Source organism: Eumetopias jubatus, unplaced genomic scaffold (assembly GCF_037043125.1).
Source record: "Eumetopias jubatus isolate StellerSeaLion01/CBP00866 unplaced genomic scaffold, mEumJub1_p1.0 scaffold_11, whole genome shotgun sequence".
In the NCBI taxonomy this organism is placed as follows: domain Eukaryota; kingdom Metazoa; phylum Chordata; class Mammalia; order Carnivora; family Otariidae; genus Eumetopias; species Eumetopias jubatus.
Genome location: NW_028274817.1, coordinates 35,252,438 through 35,273,636, shown reverse-complemented (window position 1 = coordinate 35,273,636; position 21,199 = coordinate 35,252,438). Strand labels below are relative to the sequence as shown.

The following is a 21,199-nucleotide window of genomic DNA, read 5'->3' as shown; positions in this document are numbered from 1 at the left end:
TTTTTTTTTTTTATAGATAATACTACTTAGATTTGCTATAATTTCCTTTCTTATCCCTGTGTCTCTCTGATTGCAAGTACCTTGACCTTATCAGGGATGGAGGAGCCATACTTTTGGAGGCTTTTCCATGAGCCATTTTGTGCAATTGCAAGGATTCAGTGGGTGTTGCATTCTTAGTTGGACTCTTGCTTTGAAATATCTTAATGCAATCAGATTTTAACAGTTTGATTTTTGCTTCAAACCCAAGTTTTAACTGCTTTTTGTTGTCCAAAGTATTTATCAGTTTTATATTTTACAATTTTGGGTTGAAGCAATTGCGTCTTCAACCCTGTAAGTCCCTGTATTCAAGGATTCTCTATTCCTTTTCATTCCTACCTACAAGCTCCTTTCCTGTACACATCTATCTTAAAAAATGTTGCTAAACTCTGCCAACAGTAATCAAAACACAAAACTAACATTGTTTTCCAAACCTCCCCTAAGAGACAAAAGTTCATTCTCTCATTTTCAAGTTACGTTTTTGTTACAGTAGCACTGCACCCTACTTCTGATTACCAAATTACTGTTTCAGTCAAGCTAAGTTATGCTGTAGTAACACCTTCCCCCCCCCCCAAATCTTAGCAGCTTAACACAGGACAGTTGTTCTTGCTCATGTTCTATGTCTAGTGTAGGTTGGTAGCAGGCTTTTTTTCATCATAGTCACTCGGGGGACCCAGGCTGATGGACATGTGTGCTTTCACAGTCACTTTGCAGGACCAAAGATAGGGTATTTGAACACTGGCTTTTAATATTTCTGCTCATACTGACCAAATAAGTCAGGTGGCCGCACCTAACTTTAGATGGGGCCAGGAAGAACAACTTACCATGTACCCAGAAGAACTAGAATATTTGTAAGAACTTGAATAACAACTGTCTGTTCTCTAATTACGGTTAATCTTAACCTCACATACTAAATTTTTGTTAACACTGTTTAGGCAGTACATCTTAGGAATGAAGAAAACTATGATACGTGATTTATTTCTCTTCCCCTTATATCTCCTTTCCTTTCCTTTTCTCTTCTAGAGAAATAGTTTTTCTTCTCACTGTGCCATTACTATTCTCATCATATGCTTCTTAGGCCATTTCTTGAAATAGCTGATACTTAATTTCTTTCTGTCCCTTTAATTTCATTTGTCACATGTTCATTTTTGTTCTGAACTTACTTTATCATACATCCCCAGTAGTTTTCAGTCTCTTCAGGATGTGCTCCACTCCCACTCCCCAGTCACCAAATCTATAGCAAGTTTCTAAGTAATTTTTTTCACAGCATGCTGTGGGTAGAGGACCAGTGCAGGACTTACAGATGTCCAGGCATAGAGCCTCCTAAAAAAAAAAAAAAAAAAAAAAAAAAAAAAAAAACCCTATAAATATTTATTGCTATTTATTTCTGTGCCCAACTCTCAACTAAATCCTTCTGTAGAATTGTTTAGCATTCACACTGGGCCCCCTGAGGCAAAGCCAAAGTTTACTTTTTGGCAGGTGCTTTGGTTGTACTTGAAAACTGACTTTAGAAATGTGCAGTGGCAGTGTTGTAGCCAATGAGGTTTATCCGAGGAGCGATTATTGCTAATAGAAATGTGCAATCCATGGTAAGTTGGGCTCATCTTTGTCACAATATGATTCCTCTTGTTCTCTGTGATTACTTTCCTTGATTCCCTCTGTGCTCTTACCATTGTTAAACCAATTTCTGCTAGGTTTTTTGTTTTTGTTGTCATGACAATTTGTCATGTATAACTGAGCCCTTTAAAAATCATTTTTGCTTTCACAAAGAAGACCTTAAGCCAGAGGGGAGTGGTGTTTGGATTATACTCCATCCTGCTTAGATAGGATACAGCTGAATAACCAGATATCCACCCTTGTCCCAAGCTACATTTTTAGATGGAATGCTTTTGTTTAGTAAAACTGTTGTTGGTCCTACTAAATTTGAAGCTTTTAAGGCAAGAAAGGCCACTGAAAAAGTGTTTAAATTATAATCCTCCACTACATTTTAGTATCTACATTGGACTAGAATTGGATATGATTAGGTTCTCTGTAGATGGGAAATAGCATAGTCACCTAAATCAGGCACTGGAGTGATACCTTTTGGAACGTTATCTTAGTAGTTGCTTCCAAATCTGAACACTTTCAGGACAGATCACTTTTCACTTAATTTTAGGAGATGTTGGAACAAATCAGATCTTTTATTGATATGTTGTTTGGTTTCTTGATTTACCCTTACTTAACTATACTTCTGTATTCCTTAAAGTCTCTTCAGGACAGAAGACCATGTTCTATGTCTCCTCAGGACACAGTTACCTCATACAACTACCCCCAGAAGGTAATCTTAATAGTGTTATCAAGCAATCACACGGGTGGGGGGAATGACTTTTTTCTTTTTGTTCTCCTTGTCCTTCATCATATTTAAGTATTATTGTACTTTGTGGTGCCTGGCACAGTGATCAGTAAAATTCATTCAACAAATTGATTATCTACTGTGTTCCAGACATTGTTCTATGTGCTGGCGTTTGACTACTCATAGTCTTTCTGTTCCAAACCTCTTGTATAACGAGTGAATTAATATAAATTACTGGTCAAGTCTCTCATGTACTGAAACTGAAATGTAAAGAATAGGGAGCTAGTGTCAGAAAGGTTGCTGAAACCATGGGAGCGAATAAGATAATCCTGGGGAAAGGAAGAGATTGAGGAGAGCATCCAGAACAGAGTCTGTAGATCACCAAATTTTAGCAAATGTGGGTAGGGAAGGAATAGTTAAGGAGAGGAAAAGTAGGAGAGTGTATTACTATGGGAGCCCCAGGAAGAGAATGTTTCAAGGAAGTCGTCAGTTGCTGCCAAGAGGTCAAGCACCATAAGGACTAGCAAGAGTCTATTAGGATTTGTTGCCATGAAGACCACTGGTGACTTTGAATACAGTTTCTGAGGATCGGAGTGGGTAGCAGCCACACGGCAGTGTGTGGTAAGAAAATGGAGACTGCATTGAGAGCAGCATGTTCAAGAAGTGTCTGTTAACTATGTAGTGAACATCTCTCTGCACAGTGCTGTATTGGGTGCTGCAGCCTCATCAGAAAAACAAATTGCAGTCCCATGAAGTTTACACGCAAAAAAGCAAAGCACCTTTTCTGTAAAAAAAAAAAAAGTATGTGTTAGCGTGGGGAAATGTATCCACATGTAAAAACAAACATAGCAATCTCTGGATAATATGTAGGAAATCCAGAGGTTACCTGTTCGGGGAGAGGGGAGGGGAACTAGGCAGATGGAAGATAGGGGTTGGAAGGAACCATTTCATTGTACACAATTTTATACTTGGTTTTTGAATCATATATTTTTCAGAAAAATTTAAAAATTAAGATCTTAAAGTTAATTGTGCTCTTTTAAAAGAAATAACCTTATATACGGTTTACATAAAGATTGATTTGTCAGTATTTTAGTTATCCAAATACTATATCTTTTAACTTAGGATCAGATAAGAGACTAACAGTGTTTGAGAAATCACTAAACTTTTCTAAACTTTTCTTCTACACTTACAGATGATGGGAAATTCTACAGCAGTTGCAGCTTCTTGTGCCAATAGTGTTCCAGCTGCAGTCTTACCTAATTGTGCAGCAGCTAATCAAGCTAGTAGTACCACTTCAGTTTCCTCACAGAATGCTATACAGCCTCTATTTGTGTCTCCACCTGTACAAGGCAGGCCAGGTAGGTTATTGGTGGTTGCTTACTTTGGGAAGCCTCTTTTCCTGTTCATGAACATGCACATATAACAGTTCTAGTGATTAGATAGGGTTACTTTAATTTCTAGTATTAAATTTGTTTAACCTACTTAATAAAGTATGTTCTGTATTTGAGGAATCCATGAGATTTCAGGGCCAGGGTTTCAATTTTTTTCTTGCAAATTTGGCTTTGATATGATTTTGTAGCTATTGTTTTGCTACCTTACTGAAAATTTAGAGGACTTTACTAGTTAAACTTTTAAGTTTTATTATACAGGAATTAAAGTAGAGGTGTTTCACACTTCACAGAATTCCTGAAAAGTTTGCTGTAAAATACATTTCTGTATGATGAATCATTTTCCCATGGATGTTTTAAGAAAGAATATAGGCTCTAGGATGTAAGAAACTTAGGTTAGAATTTTGGTTTTACAACTCACTACCTCTGTAATTTTGGACAAGTTATTTAGCCTTTCTTACCTATGAGCTCTTGGGGGTACTGGTAGTACCAATTTATAAAGTGGTCATGAAATTCCAATGAGTTAATATAATTTAGAATTCTCAGAATTCTGGGAAGGTGGTGGCAATAACAACATAGCTGTTTAATCTGAATCCTCAAAAATGGAAATAGCAAAACCAAAACCCATGGACAACATTTACAGTGAAACTAGGTGACAAGGTATCCCCACAAACCCCAAAACTTAAGGAGTTAGGGACAAACCACCAGTCACAAGACCTGCATGCTATCAGGGTCTATATGGGAGCAAGAAGACGGAAGCATCGGGGATGTTGTCTGATGGATCTGAGAACAGAAGAACCCCAAAAGAGCTAATAAGAATTCACTGGAAAGTGGGGCGGCCAATTTGGAAGGAGCAGCTAAGACTGGGAAGGGATTTGACCTCTCCAATACTAGGTGAGTGCTTTGGGTACCTGGTAAAGGGACTTGAAGGGCTTGGAGCAATCTGGCCCCTAAGAACCCTCAAAAGTGACCTGCCAGGGCTCCCTGTTAAGATAGTATTCCTCACTGGGGAGAAACTACTGGGAGTGGAATCAGAATTGATCGGGATTGGGAAAAGAACATGTCCAGACGAAAGCAGAGGAGAACAGAGCCATGGAATCCTGGAAAGCAGTCATGTTTTTGAACACTACACAAAAACAAAACTACCCTATATCCACCTCATTCTGAAGTTCATGAAAAAAAATTTTACGTAACAAAGGAAAAGCACTAAGGTGAAATCCTATGCAAAGATGTTTTAAGAACAAAAAAGAATAATATCCCTACAGACAGTAAAAACATGTCAGAAATGTGCCAACTAAAATGTGCCAACTAAAGTAACAGCTATTTCAGAATGAGCTAAAGATACAAATAATATAATACAAAACATTTAAAGAGTAACTGGAATTAAAAATCTTAGAATAACAAATCAGAATTAGAAAAACTCGAAGTGACAGAAAAGCATTAAAAATGGCAGAAAATCATTTCAGTTATGAAGACTAAACTATAAAGAACATGACCAAGTATATACAACATTTAATGCTTTAAAAGAAACATATAAGAAGGAGGGAGAATCTAAAATGAAGAAAAAGGAAGATAAAAGATTCAAAAGTGACTTGTTAAAAGTTAGGCAAAGGAGATCAAACAGTGATAGAAGTCTCTGAAGAAGAAAACCAAAGTAAGGGAAAAGAACAAATACTGAAAACTATAATTCAGAAAACTTTTCCTGAAATTAAAAAACTTTAAAACTATATACTGAAACAACACTCTGCATACCTGAGAATATTGACCCAGAACAGCCAACACCAAAATAATTCTAGTAAAATGACCAGAGTTTAAAAAAAAAAAAAGCAAGTCCTTTGATTATCTAGATAAAAGAGCCTATGGAGTGTAAAATAAATAAAATGATAATCATCAAACTTTAACAGCAGTTCTTTATGCTAGAAGAAAATGGAGTAACATTTAAAATAAGGAATGTGTAAAACAAAGATTTTATATTCCACCAAAACTGATTTTCAAGCTTAAAAGGCAGTAAGAATTCAGAGAATATTACTTGCCTGAGCCCTTCCTGAAGAATCTACTAAAACTATGCTGTCAAGCAAGATAATCACTAGCCACATGTGACAATTTAAGTTTTAATTAATTACAATTAAATAAAATCTTCAGTTGCTCAATTGCACCAACCACATGCCAAGTGCTGATAGCCACATGTGGCCAGTGGCTAGTGTATTGGACAGCACAGATACAGAATATTTCTGCCATCACGGAAAGTGGTATTAGATGGACATCAGTGTTCCAGAGAATGAGTTGACTTTTAGACTACCAAAACAAAGACATCGAAAGAAGACCTGGTGGTAAGTATTAAATGTATAATTACATAATTAAGACAATGAGGGCTAAGAGGTGGAGAATACACTATGTAATAGCAATAACATTATGTTTGGACAATGTGGATATTGTATGGCTATTCTTAAAAATAGAGTTTGAGAGACCATATGCCAAGCATTTTTTAATCCTCTCAATAATCACATGAGGTTCTTTTATCTAGATAATCAGATTGTTATTCTGAGACTGTGTAATGTCGGCTAAAACAAATGAGTGAGTATGGGATACTCTAATTTTATCCCCTTGTGCCCTTGCAAACCAGGAGCCTAAGTATGGAAGAAAGGTAATATGAATATAATAAGGCTAAAGAAAAGTTTTTATGGTCTCAAATTTGAATTGGAAGTATCAATATAACTTCAGGTGTTTTATCTTTAAATATATGTGTATATTTCCCAGCTCTGTCCATTGAAAAGTCCTAGAAACAATATTCTTAGCACGCATTTTGTGGTCTTGATGTGCCATTTCTCACTTAAAAAAACCAAGCAGCTTTGTGGAGAAATGACTGGATTCCAGGTCTGGGCAGGAAATGTTCAAGATGAGCCTATATCGTTTTGTCATACCAGATAGCAAAGAAGCTATCAGACTACTGGGACCATGTCAAAAGAACTCAGGAGCCATCTTGAAGAGGTTCCCATTGGCCAAAGATGGAACAATTTGAGTCTCAGCGATGATAATTGCAGCAGACTGGAACATACCAAATATGTTAAACATAAAAGTTCTTAATGATATTTTAAAAATTGGTCACCTTAAGAGGATGACAAGAAACCAGTTCATTTTCTTAACTGGAAAATAAAGTGAAAGAATAAAGCATTTATCCTGCCTACCTTATCTGAACTGTACCACTGGGTAACCAAATAGATGAGGGGAAGTGTTGTTTTTTTTTTTTTTAAGATTTTATTTATTTGACAGAGAGAGACACAGTGAGCGAGGGAACACAAGCAGGGGGAGTGGGAGAGGGAGAAGCAGGTCTCCCGCTGAGCAGGGAGCCCGATGTGGGACTCGATCCCAGGACCCTGGGATCATGATCCGAGCCTAAGGCCGACACTTAACAACGACTGAGCCACCCAGGCGCGCGAGGGGAAGTGTTTCTATATATTAGTATTCTAACTAATCAGTGAAGATAATTATTTTGCAGTCCTTACTGAATTAGGTATTAAACAGCAATAGCTACGAAGATTGCAGAAACATTACCTATAGGTATGTCAAAGGAATCAATCCTGAGTCTGATCTAGTCTCCTGGATCTAGCTGCCTATTTTCAGGAAATACAGAAGAACATATTGTAACACACCATGACTGTATAATTGGGAAAATACAGACTGTGGGAAACTCAACAGGTCAAAGGGCCAAGATTTTTCAAAAGAAAAACTGAAAGGAAAAGACAGGGATGGAGAAGGGACCAATAGTTGAAAAGATATTCAAGACCTCAACTTTTTTAAAAGCCATCTAGGAATGCACGTTTGGATGACAAAACTCTTAAAACCACAAAGGAGTGATTACTGTGAAAGGGTAATGGTTAAATAACAGTGGGAGGGAGAGAGTTGTGATTGGGATGGAGCACAAAGACATTTTCTGGAGTGACTGGCAAAGTTTTATTTCTTGACCTGGATAGTGTCCACTTTAAAATAATGCATTTTGATTTGCCTTCTGTATCTGATTAACTTATAATTTAAAAATTAGTGCTTAGCATAATTCCTGGAATAAAAGCATTCAATATATGTTAATTAATGACCATAGAAATTTTTCACTGAAAACGTTAGTGTAGACCCTGGTTTTACTACTTTGTGCTAATTGCAAGGAAAAGCATTAATTGTCTGCTTTGCAGACTTCTGAGCTTCATATCAAATGACAGGCGAATCAAGCATTGGAGTGCCTCATTTATGTAGTCATTGAAAGCTTTCCATTTAAATGTCAGATTGTGTTTTGTGTAGATGTTTCTAAAAACGTATTTATTTTACTTCTTGTTCTTTGAGTCACTTATCAACCTCAGCTATAACTCTACTAGGTCATGGCTGCTATTTAATCACTCTTTTAACATTTCTTTCATTCCTCTATATGAAACAGCTCATGTTTCCCATTGTGTTATTCTTGTGTCTCTCTGGCAGCCCCAGCCCATCCTCCATTATGAAGTCACTTATCTGCCAGGCAATTAGATGCCATGATTGCCTTTAATATGAATCTCCCCATAGGCATTAAGTACTGTTAACTGAGTTTTGATAACTGTTCCAAGGCTTTTGTCAGGGCCAGGACTAGTGACTCATTTGCCTTGGGTGCAAAACTTAAGAAAGTGCCAAAAACCACAGTAATCAAGGTAAATAATACTTTAATTGTACTTTTTTTTTCCCTTAGAGCATGTTTGTGCATAGGAGCCAGGTGGGGGGACAGAGGGAGGAGAGAGAGAATTTTAAGCGGGCTCCACGCCCAATGCAGAGCCTGATGCAGCGCTTGATCTCACAACCCTGAGATCATGATCAAGCCTTACTATGTATATTCAGATGCTCTTCTGAAACGTCCTGAAACAGACTGCAGCTTCATAGGGGAAATAAGCATTTTGAATGGACTATGTTTGTTTCCATTAATATTTTAGTAAAGTTTGTATTGTTTTGGAGTTATCCCTTAAATTATACCTGTTAAACCTGTAGAGCCCTGTTAAGTTTACAGATGAGATGCTCATGTATCTCTAGAGCAATTGGAGATTATAAAACTTTTTCTTCGGGGAATTACTATAATATGCATTTTCAGGGAAGGTGAGTTCAGATAAAATAATCTCCAAATTTCTTCTGTTTTTGATTTTCTCAGGCCCATGAGAACTTAACTTAGCTATCCATGTCTAGTAGTTGGTTTTTACCTAGTGATCATAATCACATTCTGCTATCTTTAGCTAATGGCTAACTTATTTTTTTTAAAAAATGGTGTGATTTGAGTGCTAGTTTAAAAGGAATATAAGTGGAGCTTTGTTGAAAAACTATTACTTTATGGAAAACAAATTCATAAAGCCTTTTGAATATTCGGAGATATTCTAAAACTTAAATGCCTCTTCCAAATCTGTGAAAGTGGAGATTTCTACGTACATGACAAAACTCCAAAACAGTTGAGCACGTTTTAAAATTTTACTGTTTAATTTGGATACAGTAAGAATCATTTTTTGGTGCCCAGTTCTGAGTTTTGACAATGCATAGAGTTGTATAACCACCACCACAATCAAGAGAAAACAGTTTCATCACCCCAAAGAGTTGTTTATCCAAGTTTTAAATCACCCTAAGACATCTTCTATCACTGTTAGCCTGTAACTGTATAAAGGGTATAGATAAGTATATTGTAAGTATTTATGTCAGGGAAAAAAAACAGGGATTATTTCTAATGACCTTAAATTCCTCTTGCTAAATTAACAGATTAACAAATTCAGCTTGTGTGTACCATTCCTGTACTAAACTAAGTGTTCTAAAACTCTGAATTTAAATCTTTATTGAACATTGAGACTAAAGTTTCTGTACTTCTCTGGGTTAAAATTATAGTGCAGGTAACACAATAAATTTAGTACTTGAATGTCTTAAGTTGGCTAAAATGATTGAATTGAACTTGAAGGGTTGTATCATTCATCTTTCATCAAATTTAACAAATTTATCTGGAATGTGTATGGGAGATACTTATTTTTACTATGTTGGAATTTCTTATGTGAAAAATTGAAACTCCTGAATGAATATTGATTTTAAACTTATAGCTACAGGTATAGAAAGTCAAAGGGATAAGATATTTCATCTAGCCTGTCTTAGATTCTGTGTGTCCTTAGAAATGGAACTGTCATGGTTTAGAATGCCCAAATTCCAGTGATGCTACTAATAAGTAGAAACCTTCAAGGTTTACTTAAATCTGTAATCTGTGTAATTTAGTCTCTCTTGTTAGCTTCTACATCTTGTGATTTGACTAAGACTGGCAGATGGCTGAAAACATCCTTAACTTTATAGTAAGCTAAGTAAAAATTTTGCTTTAATGGTATTTCATTTATGTATCTGTTAGCTGATGTTTTTTTTATCATGAAGCCTTTATAGTCAAAACTCTGCAACTTCCAGTTTTTTTCCTTTTAATTTCAAGTAATTACCTTAATTCAAAATAACCTGTAATGAACTCCCAGTTTCAACTGGCAATGTCTAAGAATGTGGGCAATTCACCTTCCAAGTTTTTAAGTCAAACCATAAGAATTAGAATTCTTTGACCATATTGGGGACACAAAAGTAGAAGATGAACTACTGCTTATAAGGTGTTACAGTTGTGCATTGCTACTTTGTTTTCTTTTTTAGTGATTGCTTCACCATCCTATCCATACCTTTCTGCTCCTATTCCTGCTGCTGCTGCTGCTGCTGCTTCTTTACCACCTCCACCTCCACCTCCTCCTCCTCCTCTTGAGGTGGGAGGGGCTTCAAACTTACCACCACCACCTCCACCTTATTCCTGTGATCCAAGTGGCAGTGATCTGCCTCAAGGTAAAGAGATTTTGAGACTTGTGTCAGGGTTATTTAGTCTGAAATTTTTTTTATTTTAGAGCATATCTCTCTTTGGTTGTCTACTGGGGGTAGGGTCCAAATGGAAATTGACCTGTGAGCATAATGCTAGGTAAGTGACTAAGAAAGAACTGAAAGCTGAGAAAACCTTCTCCATAGTCAAGAAGTGGATGGTTTTTTGGATAGCTACAGGTCTGTCTTGAACATTTTCTATTTGTTCTCTCAACTATTTTTAAAGATTTTTTTTTTAATTTTATTTATTTGAGAGAGAATGAGAACGAGAGAGTGCACATGAGGGGGGGGTCAGAGGGAGAAGCAGACTCCCTGCTGAGTAGGGAGCCCGATGCGGGACTTGATCCTGGGACTCCAGGATCATGACCTGAGTCCGAAGGCAGTCGCTTAACCAACTGAGCCAGCCAGGTGCCCTATTTTTCTTTTTTTGAAAAGCAGGAATTGATACCAAAATTTCTCCATTTCTTAGATTCCTACCACAAGTGTATGAAATTGTTGCAGTTTTCAATATTTGGGATTCCAAGTGAATTTTGAAGTTTGAGAAGGTTTTTTGTTTTTTTTGTTTTGTTTTGAGGAATTGGGGGTCTGATCTGCCTCAGATTTTAGCCATGTGGTCTTGTTTCTTTAATTAAACTAAGGAGTAGCTTACTTACCTATCCCTGCCCAAGATCTACTCTGTCACCACATAATGGTGATTTTGCATTTCCCAACATTTTATTATGAAAATGTTCAGGGGTGGTTCAGTCGGTTAAACATCTGCCTTCGGCTCAGGTCATGATCCCAGGGTCCTGGGATGGAGCCCCATGTCAGGCTCCCAGCTCAGCGGGAAACCTGCTTCTCCCTCTCCTCCCTGCTCATGCTCTCACTATCTGTCGGTCGGTCTCTCAAATAAATAAAATCCTTAAAAAAAAAGTTCAAATATACATGAAAGTTGAATTTCAATATGAATATTCTTGTATTTGCCACCTAGATTCTATCATTAACTGTACTTTATCACATATCTATCCATCTTTCCCTCCATCCATCTCCTTGTCCATCAAGTCATCCATTTCAATTTTGGTGCATTCCAAAGTAAATTGCAGACATCAACATTCTTCCCCATAAAAACTTCATACATATCATTAACTAGAGTTTGGAGTTTATTTTTTCTTTTGATGTAAAGTTAACATATAATGCACAAATCTTAAGTGTATACTTGCTGAGTTTTGAGAAATGAGTATATGCACCTTTGTAACCCAAATCCCCATCAAAGTATAACATGATACCATTATCTCACTGTTACCTCATGCCCCTTCCCAAGTCTTCTTCCATCCCTACTTCTACTTACCCGCAAGAGGCAGCCACTGTTCGATTTTTTTTTGTCATAGTTTCACTTGTTTTAGAATTTCATATGAATATACAATATATACTTTTTATGGAAGGCTTAAGCTCAGCCTTATTTTTTATATTCTTTCATATTGTTGCATATATCAGTAGTCCATTTGCTTTTATTGCTGAGTTAGTATTTCCTTGTATAAAAATTCCTGTTTAGGGGCGCCTGGGTGGCTCAGTCCATTAAGCGTCTGCCTTTGGCTCAGGTCATGATCCCAGGGTCCTGCTCTATGTCGGGCTCCCTGCTCAGTGGGGTGTCTGCCTCTGCCTCTTCCCCAGCTCATGCTCTCTCAGTTACTCACACTCTCAAATAAAAAAAAAATCTTTAAAAATTCCCGTTCATTCTTTTGTTAGTGGACATCTGGGTTATTTACATTTTGGGGCTTTTATGAATAAGGCTGTGAGTATTCTTGTAAAAAGTCTTTATAAACCTATGTTTTCATTCCCTTTGGGCAATACCTAGGAGTGGAATTGATGGGTCATAGATAAGTGTGTTTAGTTTTATAAGAAACTGCTGGTCATTTTTCCGAAGTTGTATCTTATCTTTTTCTACTTTTTTCTAAGGATTTTATTTATTTGAGAGAGTGAGCGAGAGAGCACAAGCAGGGGGAAGGCAGAGGGAGAGGGAGAAGCAGACTCCCTTCTGAGCAGGGAGCCCGATGTAGGGCTCGATCCCAGGACCCTGAAATCATGACCTGAGCCGAAGGCTTAATGACTGAACCACCCAGGCGCCCCTTATCTCTTTCTACTTTTGCAAGAACTCTGCACCTGATTTTTTACTTCTAAACGTTTGCTGGCATATGGTGATCCACTCAAATTCTTTCCCCTCCAGTCTTCCATCTTCCTCTTAAAATCCAGTCATTTTCATGATACCCCCTCATTATATCTCAAAGTGATGTTTCTGAGTTTTTATAGTCCCTATCTATGCACCTTTTTTTTAACAGCTTGAGATCTAGTTCACATACTATAGAAGCCACCCATTTTAAGTGTACAGTTCACTGGTTTTTAGTATGTTCCCAAATATGTGCAATCATCACCACTATTTCTAGAATATTTTTGTCACCCCAGAAAGAAACACTGTACCCATTAGCAGTCACTTCTCATTCCCCAGGCCACCACTCTTCTACTTTGTGTGTCTATAGATTTGTCTGTTCTGGACATTTGACATATATGAATCATGCAGTATGTGGTCTTTTGTGACTGGCTTCTTTCACTTAGCATGATGTTTTCAAGGTTCATCCATGTTGTAGCATGTATCCGTACTTCATTCTTTCTTATAGCTGAATAATCCATTGTATGAGTATGCCACATTTTATTATCTATTAGTTCATGCACATTTGGGTTCTCTCTTTTTTGCTACTGTGAATAATACTGCTATGGCTAATTGTATGCAAATTCTATGTGAACATACATACACCAAGGAATGGAATCCTGTGCCATTTGTGAATTTATTTCCTGCTATTATCTTTTGATATTCTTTAGCTTAACCTTTAGTCTTTATACTCTACTCCCACATAATGGTCAAAATAAAAGCTGATTGTTTTAAAATGGTAATAAATATATTCTACATATCAGAAGTCTCCAATTTAAGAAAAAGGGGTTTTCTTAGTTTGTTAGTGGGACTCAAGTTACTTAAAAGAATATACATGGATCCCAGGTCAGTCAATAAAAATTCATTTAGAGATACAATTAGAATGCTAAGATTATTCCCTCTTATCCCATACATCTAGTTTTTATTTATTTGTGAAATATGTTAAGTTCTATGAAGAGGCTTTTATCACCTTAAGATATAAATTATTTTGAGTTACCTTTCTTATTGCGTCCTCTTTTTGGAGTTCTAGTGGTGTGGTATGTTAGTCATGTTAAGTAAAAGCGAGGTGAATTGTTTGATACAGTGCTAGTTATATTAGGCATCATTAATCTTGGCATTAGTAGAGCATTAGTTTGTACTGTGTAGTAGCTCCGTTAACAGAAGACAATTATGATGGGTTATGTAGTAAATTGCTTGTCTCAAGAATAAAGTCTTGGGGGCGCCTGGGTGGCTCAGTTGGTTAAGCGACTGCCTTCGGCTCAGGTCATGATCCTGGAGTCCCAGGATCGAGTCCCGCATCGGACTCCCTGCTCAGCGGGGAGTCTGCTTCTCCCTCTGACCTTCCCCCTTCTCATGTACTCTCTCTCTCTCATTCTCTCTCTCAAATAATAAAACCTTAAAAAAAAGAGAAAGTCTTGGTTTTATTCTTGAGACAAGCAAGAAAATGCCTTTACTGGATTCTTTCTAAATACTAGAGTAGTATTTCTGTAACATCTGCCTAATATTCAGACTAGAAATAAAATATGTATTTGGTAATTAAACCTTGGATCAGAAAATGATCTTACCTATAGTGGCAGGTAAATGGTCATTTACTATAAGGTAGAATTGAGGGTGGTGTTGATGCAAGAAGACTATATAACTACTTTATACTCAAAAAAGCTTTTAAGTGGTAGTTCTAATTGCTTATGTCTTCTAGTCACTAAAATTAAGATTTTTAATTTTAGATACAAAAGTTTTGCAGTACTATTTCAATCTGGGATTGCAGGTAAGTCATGTTAAAATTGCTTTGACAAACTCTAATAAGATTAAATATGTAAGCTGGTTTGATAATCGTAGTCTTGAACTTTAAAAGCCAAGAACACTGTGAGGAGCCTAAAAGTTGTCTTTATAAGATAATTCTGAAGATGATATAAGTCAGTTTTGTACTCAGCCTCCCAGTGCTTCACTTTCTCTTATAAAATAGTTAAATTATGGCAAGTGGTGGCTCTAAGCACAACTTCAACATTTATTGGCCCCCATATTTAGCATCATATATATGCCAACCCTTCACTGTGTTTTTCTGTTTCAATAATGAATGGATCATTTGTCTTGCTTGAAACATTTTTATGGTTATTTCTACATTTTATATGAAAAGTAATTGGACTGATTCAAAGACATTTAAAGGGCTGTATTATTTTTAAAGCAGTTATGTGTTCATAGATATTTACCAAACACTGATTTTCACCACTCCCCTGAATTGTAGAAGGGTGAGGGTTCTGACAAATATCTTAATATCCCTGAAAGGTGTCTCTGATTTCAGGTAAGAGTTCTTTTATTTTATTCTTTCAGACATCATCCTCCCCCCCGAAATACACCTGACTTCTGATACAGCAAGATGGCATATTTCCTAAAATGGAATGATACATTTTAAGATTTGGCAGATAGTAAACTAGACAGACTCCTGGATAATGCTCAGATTAGTTCATATTCCCAGACACTGATTTCTCTAGAAAACTGTCTTCTCCAACTGGCACACATTTATAAATAAGAATAGTGGGATGGGATGTTTGTTCTTATTTCCTAAATGCAATTTCAAGAATTGAAAATATAAACTACTTGCACCTTCAGTTATGTTAGTTTATTATAGTTACATGTGGAAACATGGTAATTCATGTCAGATGTCTGAGGCATTTTAAAACATCTCCTGCATTTTACATCATGGGAATAGAAGGACATTCAGAATAGTTACTTGAATGCTTTTTTATATCAAAAGTAATAGCATTCATTGTAGTACGTGTGAAAAATACTAAAGTATAAAGATAACTGAAATCATGTGTACAACCACTATACACTGTGATATATTTTCTTATAGCTTATTTATTTCTTTTACAAAATATTGACTAGGCTATGTAATTTTGTAAACTTTTTTTTTTTAAAGATTTTATTTATTTGAGAGAGAGAGAATGAGAGAGAGAGAAAGCACATGAGGGGGGGAAGGGTCAGAGGGAGAAGCAGACTCCCTGCCGAGCAGGGAGCCCGATGCGGGACTCGATCCAGGGACTCCAGGATCATGACCTGAGCCGAAGGCAGTCGGTTAACCAACTGAGCCACCCAGGCGCCCTTTTTTGTAAACTTTTAAGTTAACAATATGAGCACTTTTTTCTTAAATATTTAACAGCATAATTTTTTTTATCGTCTCTATTGTATCCCATCACGGATATATCATAAATCATCCAGTTCCCTATTGTTGAATATTTAGGTGGTTCACTGTTATTTTTCTTTTTTAAAAAATTATTGTATAGTTGACATACAATGTTATATTAGTTTCAGGTGTACAATATAGTGATTTAAAAAGTCTACACATTTTGTTATACTCATCACAAATGTAGCTACCTACCATCTGTCACCATACAACGCTATTACAATACCATGGGATATATATTCTTTATGCTGTACCTTTCATCCCTGTGACTTATTCCACTCTATTTTGCTTTTAAAAATAAAGCTAGGAAAGACATCTTTATACACAGGTCATTGTGTATATTTGTAATTTCCTTAGGATGCCTTCTTAAAAGAATTCCTATGTTCAAATATGAGATAGATGCTGCAAAAGAACTTAAAAGTTGTAGTAGAGAATAGATTTTCCAAATGTTCTTTTAGGTCAAAAATGCTACTCTACCTGAAAATCATAGCCTAGTTTGTTTGTTTGTTTTTTAGTGAGGAACTGTACTACTTTAAGAAAAGAGATAGTAAAGTGTTTCTTAATTTCTTACCCAAGTGCTATCACCACAACTACTGGCACTCCATGGTCTATGTGCCACAGATGCAGCAGCAGCTTCATGTAGAGAATTATCCAGTCTATGCTGAGCCATCTCCTCTGGTAGAGCAGACAGTTCCTCAGTTGTATGGTGAAGCAGGGAGACAAGATGGCACACAGGTGGAAGCATCAGCAAACGGTGAGTAGTATGTAATGAGAGTGCCTGCAAGAAGGACAATTGGACTTTATTATGTGTAATTTAATAATAACCTTCAGATATCTCATTTGGCCCATATTTTAGACCCGTGTTTTCTTGTTTGTTTTAGAGAGCAAGCGTGAGCAGGGATGGAGGGGCAGAGGAAGGGAGAGAATCCTAAACAGGCTCCACACTTAGCGCGGACCCTGATGTGGGGCTAGATCTCACGACCCTGAGATGATGACCTGAGCCTAATTCAAGAGTCAGACACTTAACTGACTGAGCCACCCAGGGGCCTCTCTCTCTTTCTTTCTCTCTCAAATAAGTTTTGGAAAAAACAAAGATAAAAATCCCAGCTTTCAAATAAAAATTAGAATTTTGGAAAACTTGTATCTGCTGCCATGCGCTTGACAGCTTCTCAATACTTTTCTAGATAGATGGCGCTATTGGGGCCCCTGGCTGGCTCAGTCAGAGCATGCAACTTCTTGTTCTCAGACTTGTGAGTTTGAGCCCCATGTTGGGTGGAGAGATCACTTTAAAAAAATAAAAGCTTAAAAAAAAGATGGGGCTGTTAATGTGGTTTTTCACACTGTATAATAAAATGTGTGAACATTTGGGAGATTTCTGTAACTCAGTACAATAATACTTTTACAGTTACCAATGCATGGTGTTACCTATGTATAATTTTGTAAAAGATATATTCAAAGTGCAAGATAAAACAGTGGATTTCAATATTCAGAGAGTATGAAAAAGTCCACATTGCTACTCACCTTTGACAGCTACCACTTACCTAGTTTTGGTGTAGCATCAAAGAATATCTAATTATCTGAAAAGGCTGGTTATTAAAAGACTTCTCTCTTCCAACTGCATATCTGTATGAGGCCAGGTTTTCTTCATATACTTCAAAACAACGTATCACAATTGGTTAAATACAGAAGCAGATGTGAGAATCCATTTGTCTTCTATTAAGCCATACGTTCAAGATTTGCACAAATGTAAAACAATGACACTTACCTCACAATATTTTTGTTTTGGAATATAAACTTATTTTTACATGAATTAATATTTTTAACTTTCTCAGTTTAATTCCTAATACAGTAAATATTGGTATAACTCAAACAAAAGCTGTTTGAAATAATCAATTTTTAAGAGTGTAAAGGGATCCTGAGACCAAAAAGTTTGAAACCACTGTGCCAGACTATAAAGATGGTTTCTCTGTGAGTTAACAGTATTGTATAGATGGAGCAGCATTTTAAAAGATTTAGAATAGGATCTTGACTGCCCTTGGAAGGAATCAGCAGGAGGTAGAAAAATTAATATAGACTAACAGAACCAAATCTATCTCACATTACAGCACTGCTACTTGATGGTTGTGATCTCAGCTAAGTTACTTAACCTCCCTAAGCCTGATTTTCTTTAAAATGGGAACTATCTGACAGGAATATTGCCAGGGTTACTGTAAGAACTAAATGAGATATATGTATATACTATGTGTAGAAGTATACTGTGCCTGGTGCATGTGAGAAATGTGAATTTCCTTTTGTTTCTCCCTTCATTTAAAGCATTTTAATGGTTTGGAAATATTAGCAGTATAGAATCTTATCCCTAGTGTGGTGATGTGATATGGCCCATAGTAATAAAAATTCAAGTGTCAACCTTCATTGCATTTTTGTACCATGTACCTTTTATAGAACTATTTTTAATTGTAAACCATGAGACAGTGGCAGTCTTCATGCCACAGAATGTGCTCATCTATGTTATTCCAGGTAATGAAGGACTCCTTTTTAATATTTACATAGTCACTATAGCAAGGACAGAACTGCATCTATTTCCACTAAAACTGACTCATGGTAGCAAAAGTGGTGTAAAATTAAAGTGATGCTAGGTTCTTAATGACATTCAAGAGATGACACTTTAATGTTTGGTCTTTAGGATGCTTTTCAGAACCTTCAAGTATAGACCAGATTGTATACACACCAGAGTTTTTAATTGCTAAAGTAATACAGGATGGTTATTTGGATAATATGTGTCACTGTGGGAAACTATTGGATAACTTAATTGGGAACTATCCTTATAAGAACTTAATTGACTAGGACTCTAGAGAATGTTTCTGTATGTATTTAGTCTGTAGGTACTAAATCATCCCAGAAAGACAGCTATCTCTAGGTAGAATACATTTGACCCATTCTACACACATACATATTTAAATTTTTATAATTAGGAAATTTTCATATAATCTTTTAGTAGCTGGCTTCAGTCACTAATGTTCCTATCTAAAGTGCTCTGGGATGCCCGGGTGGCTCAGTCAGTTAAGTTTCCAACTCTTAATTTCTGCTCAGGTCATGATCTCAGGGTCAAAGAGATTGAGCCCCGCGTTGGGTGCTGTATTAGGCATGGAGCCTGCTTGAGGTTCTCTCCCTCAGCCCCTTACCCCCCCTTCCTGTCTCTCAAAAAAACAATAAATATATGAAAGTGCTCTTGCCACATTTGCTGTGATCGTTCCTGTAGTTAGTGCTGAGTTTCACTTTTACCTGAACATCCATTTATGTTGGTGTTTTAGTGAATCTTTGTATATGAAGTGTGTACTGTTTGCATTCTTTGTTTCAGGTACTTTTCCAAATGCTGACCCTGCATCTGTCCCTCATGGAGCAGTCTATTATCCAATGATGTCAGATCCCTATGGGCCACCACCTTTGCCGGGTTTTGATTCCTGTCTTTCTGTTGTGCCAGATTATCCCTATGTTCAACCCCCCTGGCATCCAGTTGGTGCAGCATATGGTGGTTCCTCTCAAATTCATGGTGCTATGAATCCTGGGCCAGTTGGCTATATTGCTTCACCTGCCTCAGCTTCTCATTACATACCTCAGAATATGTAAGATTCAGCAGTATGAAGTATTCTTGCACTGCCATTTTTTGCTGTTTTGGTTTTTAAAAAGTGTTTTATGTTAAAGTGATTTAGGTGGTTAGGGTGGTTACTATTGTATCTGTCTTTAAGATTATTTTACCTTTTGATTTAAAATACTACTTTAAATAAAGGAATATTACTTTGGGTTGTGGATAAAGAAATTGAGATGGATGTACAGCTAGCTCCATGTTGAGCATATTGCATTACATTCAGCTGTTTTCCTGTCAGCCAGCTTGTCAACTTTGTATTAGCTGATGGTTCCAGTTGATAAGAGGAATAAATCATACAAACTACTTCCTTGGTTCAGATGTCACACATCATATTAAACCGTGCAAAATTGGAATAACTTTCACTTTTTTCTAGGAAATAAGCAGCAAAACCAAGAACAATTGCTTCTGGATAATTAAATATTAAATGAGAGCTTTTCAGGGTTCTTAATTGTCTGAACTGAGTTATGTTCTGTGATATTAATCAGTTTTGAAGGCACATGGTGCTCTGCTTTAGATTTATCCCATATGCTATTGTTTGATATTGGATTTATGTAACTGTTTTACTGCACAGTATTGAATTGGTGTCATTTGCACAGTTAGCAGTAAATAAAAATTAGCATTAAAAATTGCTAAAATGAGTGGGATTTTCTTTTTTTCTTTTTTTGTGTCAGCAAACAGTACCAGATATCGGATTGTCCTAATGTTTTTCCCCTGCTATCTTGGTGGCAAAAAAAAAAAAAAATGATTTTATGACATGAACTTGTGGGTCCCAACTGAAATGTTATTCAATCGCAAGGCATTATGATGCATACCACCAGTTCTTTTCCCTTGAATATGTCCCTTTTTAGGTTGTGGGTTTTTTTGTTTGTTTTTTTAAATTTTAACTCCCTTATGGAACTTAAACCTAGACTTACGTTCTCATTGTCCTATATTTCCAATAGTTGTATCTTTCAGTTTTTGTTTTTAGACTTACCTTGTATCTCTGTAGGCCTGCCTTGCCTTGTCTCTGACTTTCTGTGAGAACTCTCATCTTTTCCCTTTTATTTACCCAAAGACCACAAGATCCTCTGTATTCATCAGTTCTCCTGTAAGGGGTTATTCATAATGAATGCTTTGCTGTATCTCACCTGACAAATAGCTATTTAAAAAGAATTCTTTGGTTGCCACAAAACCTATTTATATTGCCATCTTTAAAGGTTATTCTTGTGAATCAGTCCATTTTTTCCCACCTTCAGCTACACCCTAGGCAAAAAGAACCATTTAGAACCTCCAGGCTCCAGGAAACCTAACAGTTTAAAGTATTGGGGGGGGGAACCATTTTAAAGAAGATGTACTATCTTCAATGTACTGTTCTGAAGATAATTGATATTAATGAGTTCTAAATCCATGTACTAGTTAAGACTCCTCTTAATAGATATGGAACTGGTTGTGTTTTGTTTTTACATCCTTCATCTTAAGAAGCCCTTGCCGTACAAGTTGACATCAGGGTTTAGTAAGAAAGATGGGACAACAGTGTGCTGATCTTTATAACAACCTGACTCTGTGTATTAATGTTTTAGCTTCT

General features: G+C 36.5%; 1 protein-coding gene and 1 pseudogene across 9 annotated transcripts in view; both read left to right on the top strand.

The window, feature by feature from the left end:
* LOC114200238 (UDP-N-acetylglucosamine transferase subunit ALG13) overlaps positions 1 to 20,247 on the top strand; it is a 43,646-nt gene extending 23,399 nt beyond the window's left edge. For 2 of the 9 annotated variants that reach the window (XM_088028671.1, XM_028092278.2), the window contains 6 exons: positions 2,282 to 2,353; positions 3,561 to 3,726; positions 10,414 to 10,596; positions 14,533 to 14,573; positions 16,566 to 16,743; positions 19,348 to 20,247. In XM_088028671.1, the coding sequence (XP_087884797.1) occupies positions 2,282 to 2,353; positions 3,561 to 3,726; positions 10,414 to 10,596; positions 14,533 to 14,573; positions 16,566 to 16,743; positions 19,348 to 19,616 (909 nt within the window). In that variant the 3' untranslated portion in view covers positions 19,617 to 20,247. Of the gene's footprint in view, positions 1 to 2,281; positions 2,354 to 3,560; positions 3,727 to 4,443; positions 4,651 to 10,413; positions 10,597 to 14,532; positions 14,574 to 15,136; positions 15,602 to 16,565; positions 16,744 to 19,347 lie in introns of those variants that run through there. The other 7 variants (XM_088028673.1, XM_088028672.1, XM_088028678.1 and 4 more) reach the window with 6 other exon arrangements.
* Positions 1,546 to 1,658, top strand: LOC148162999 (U4 spliceosomal RNA; annotated as a pseudogene).
* Positions 20,248 to 21,199: the final 952 nt, after the last annotated feature.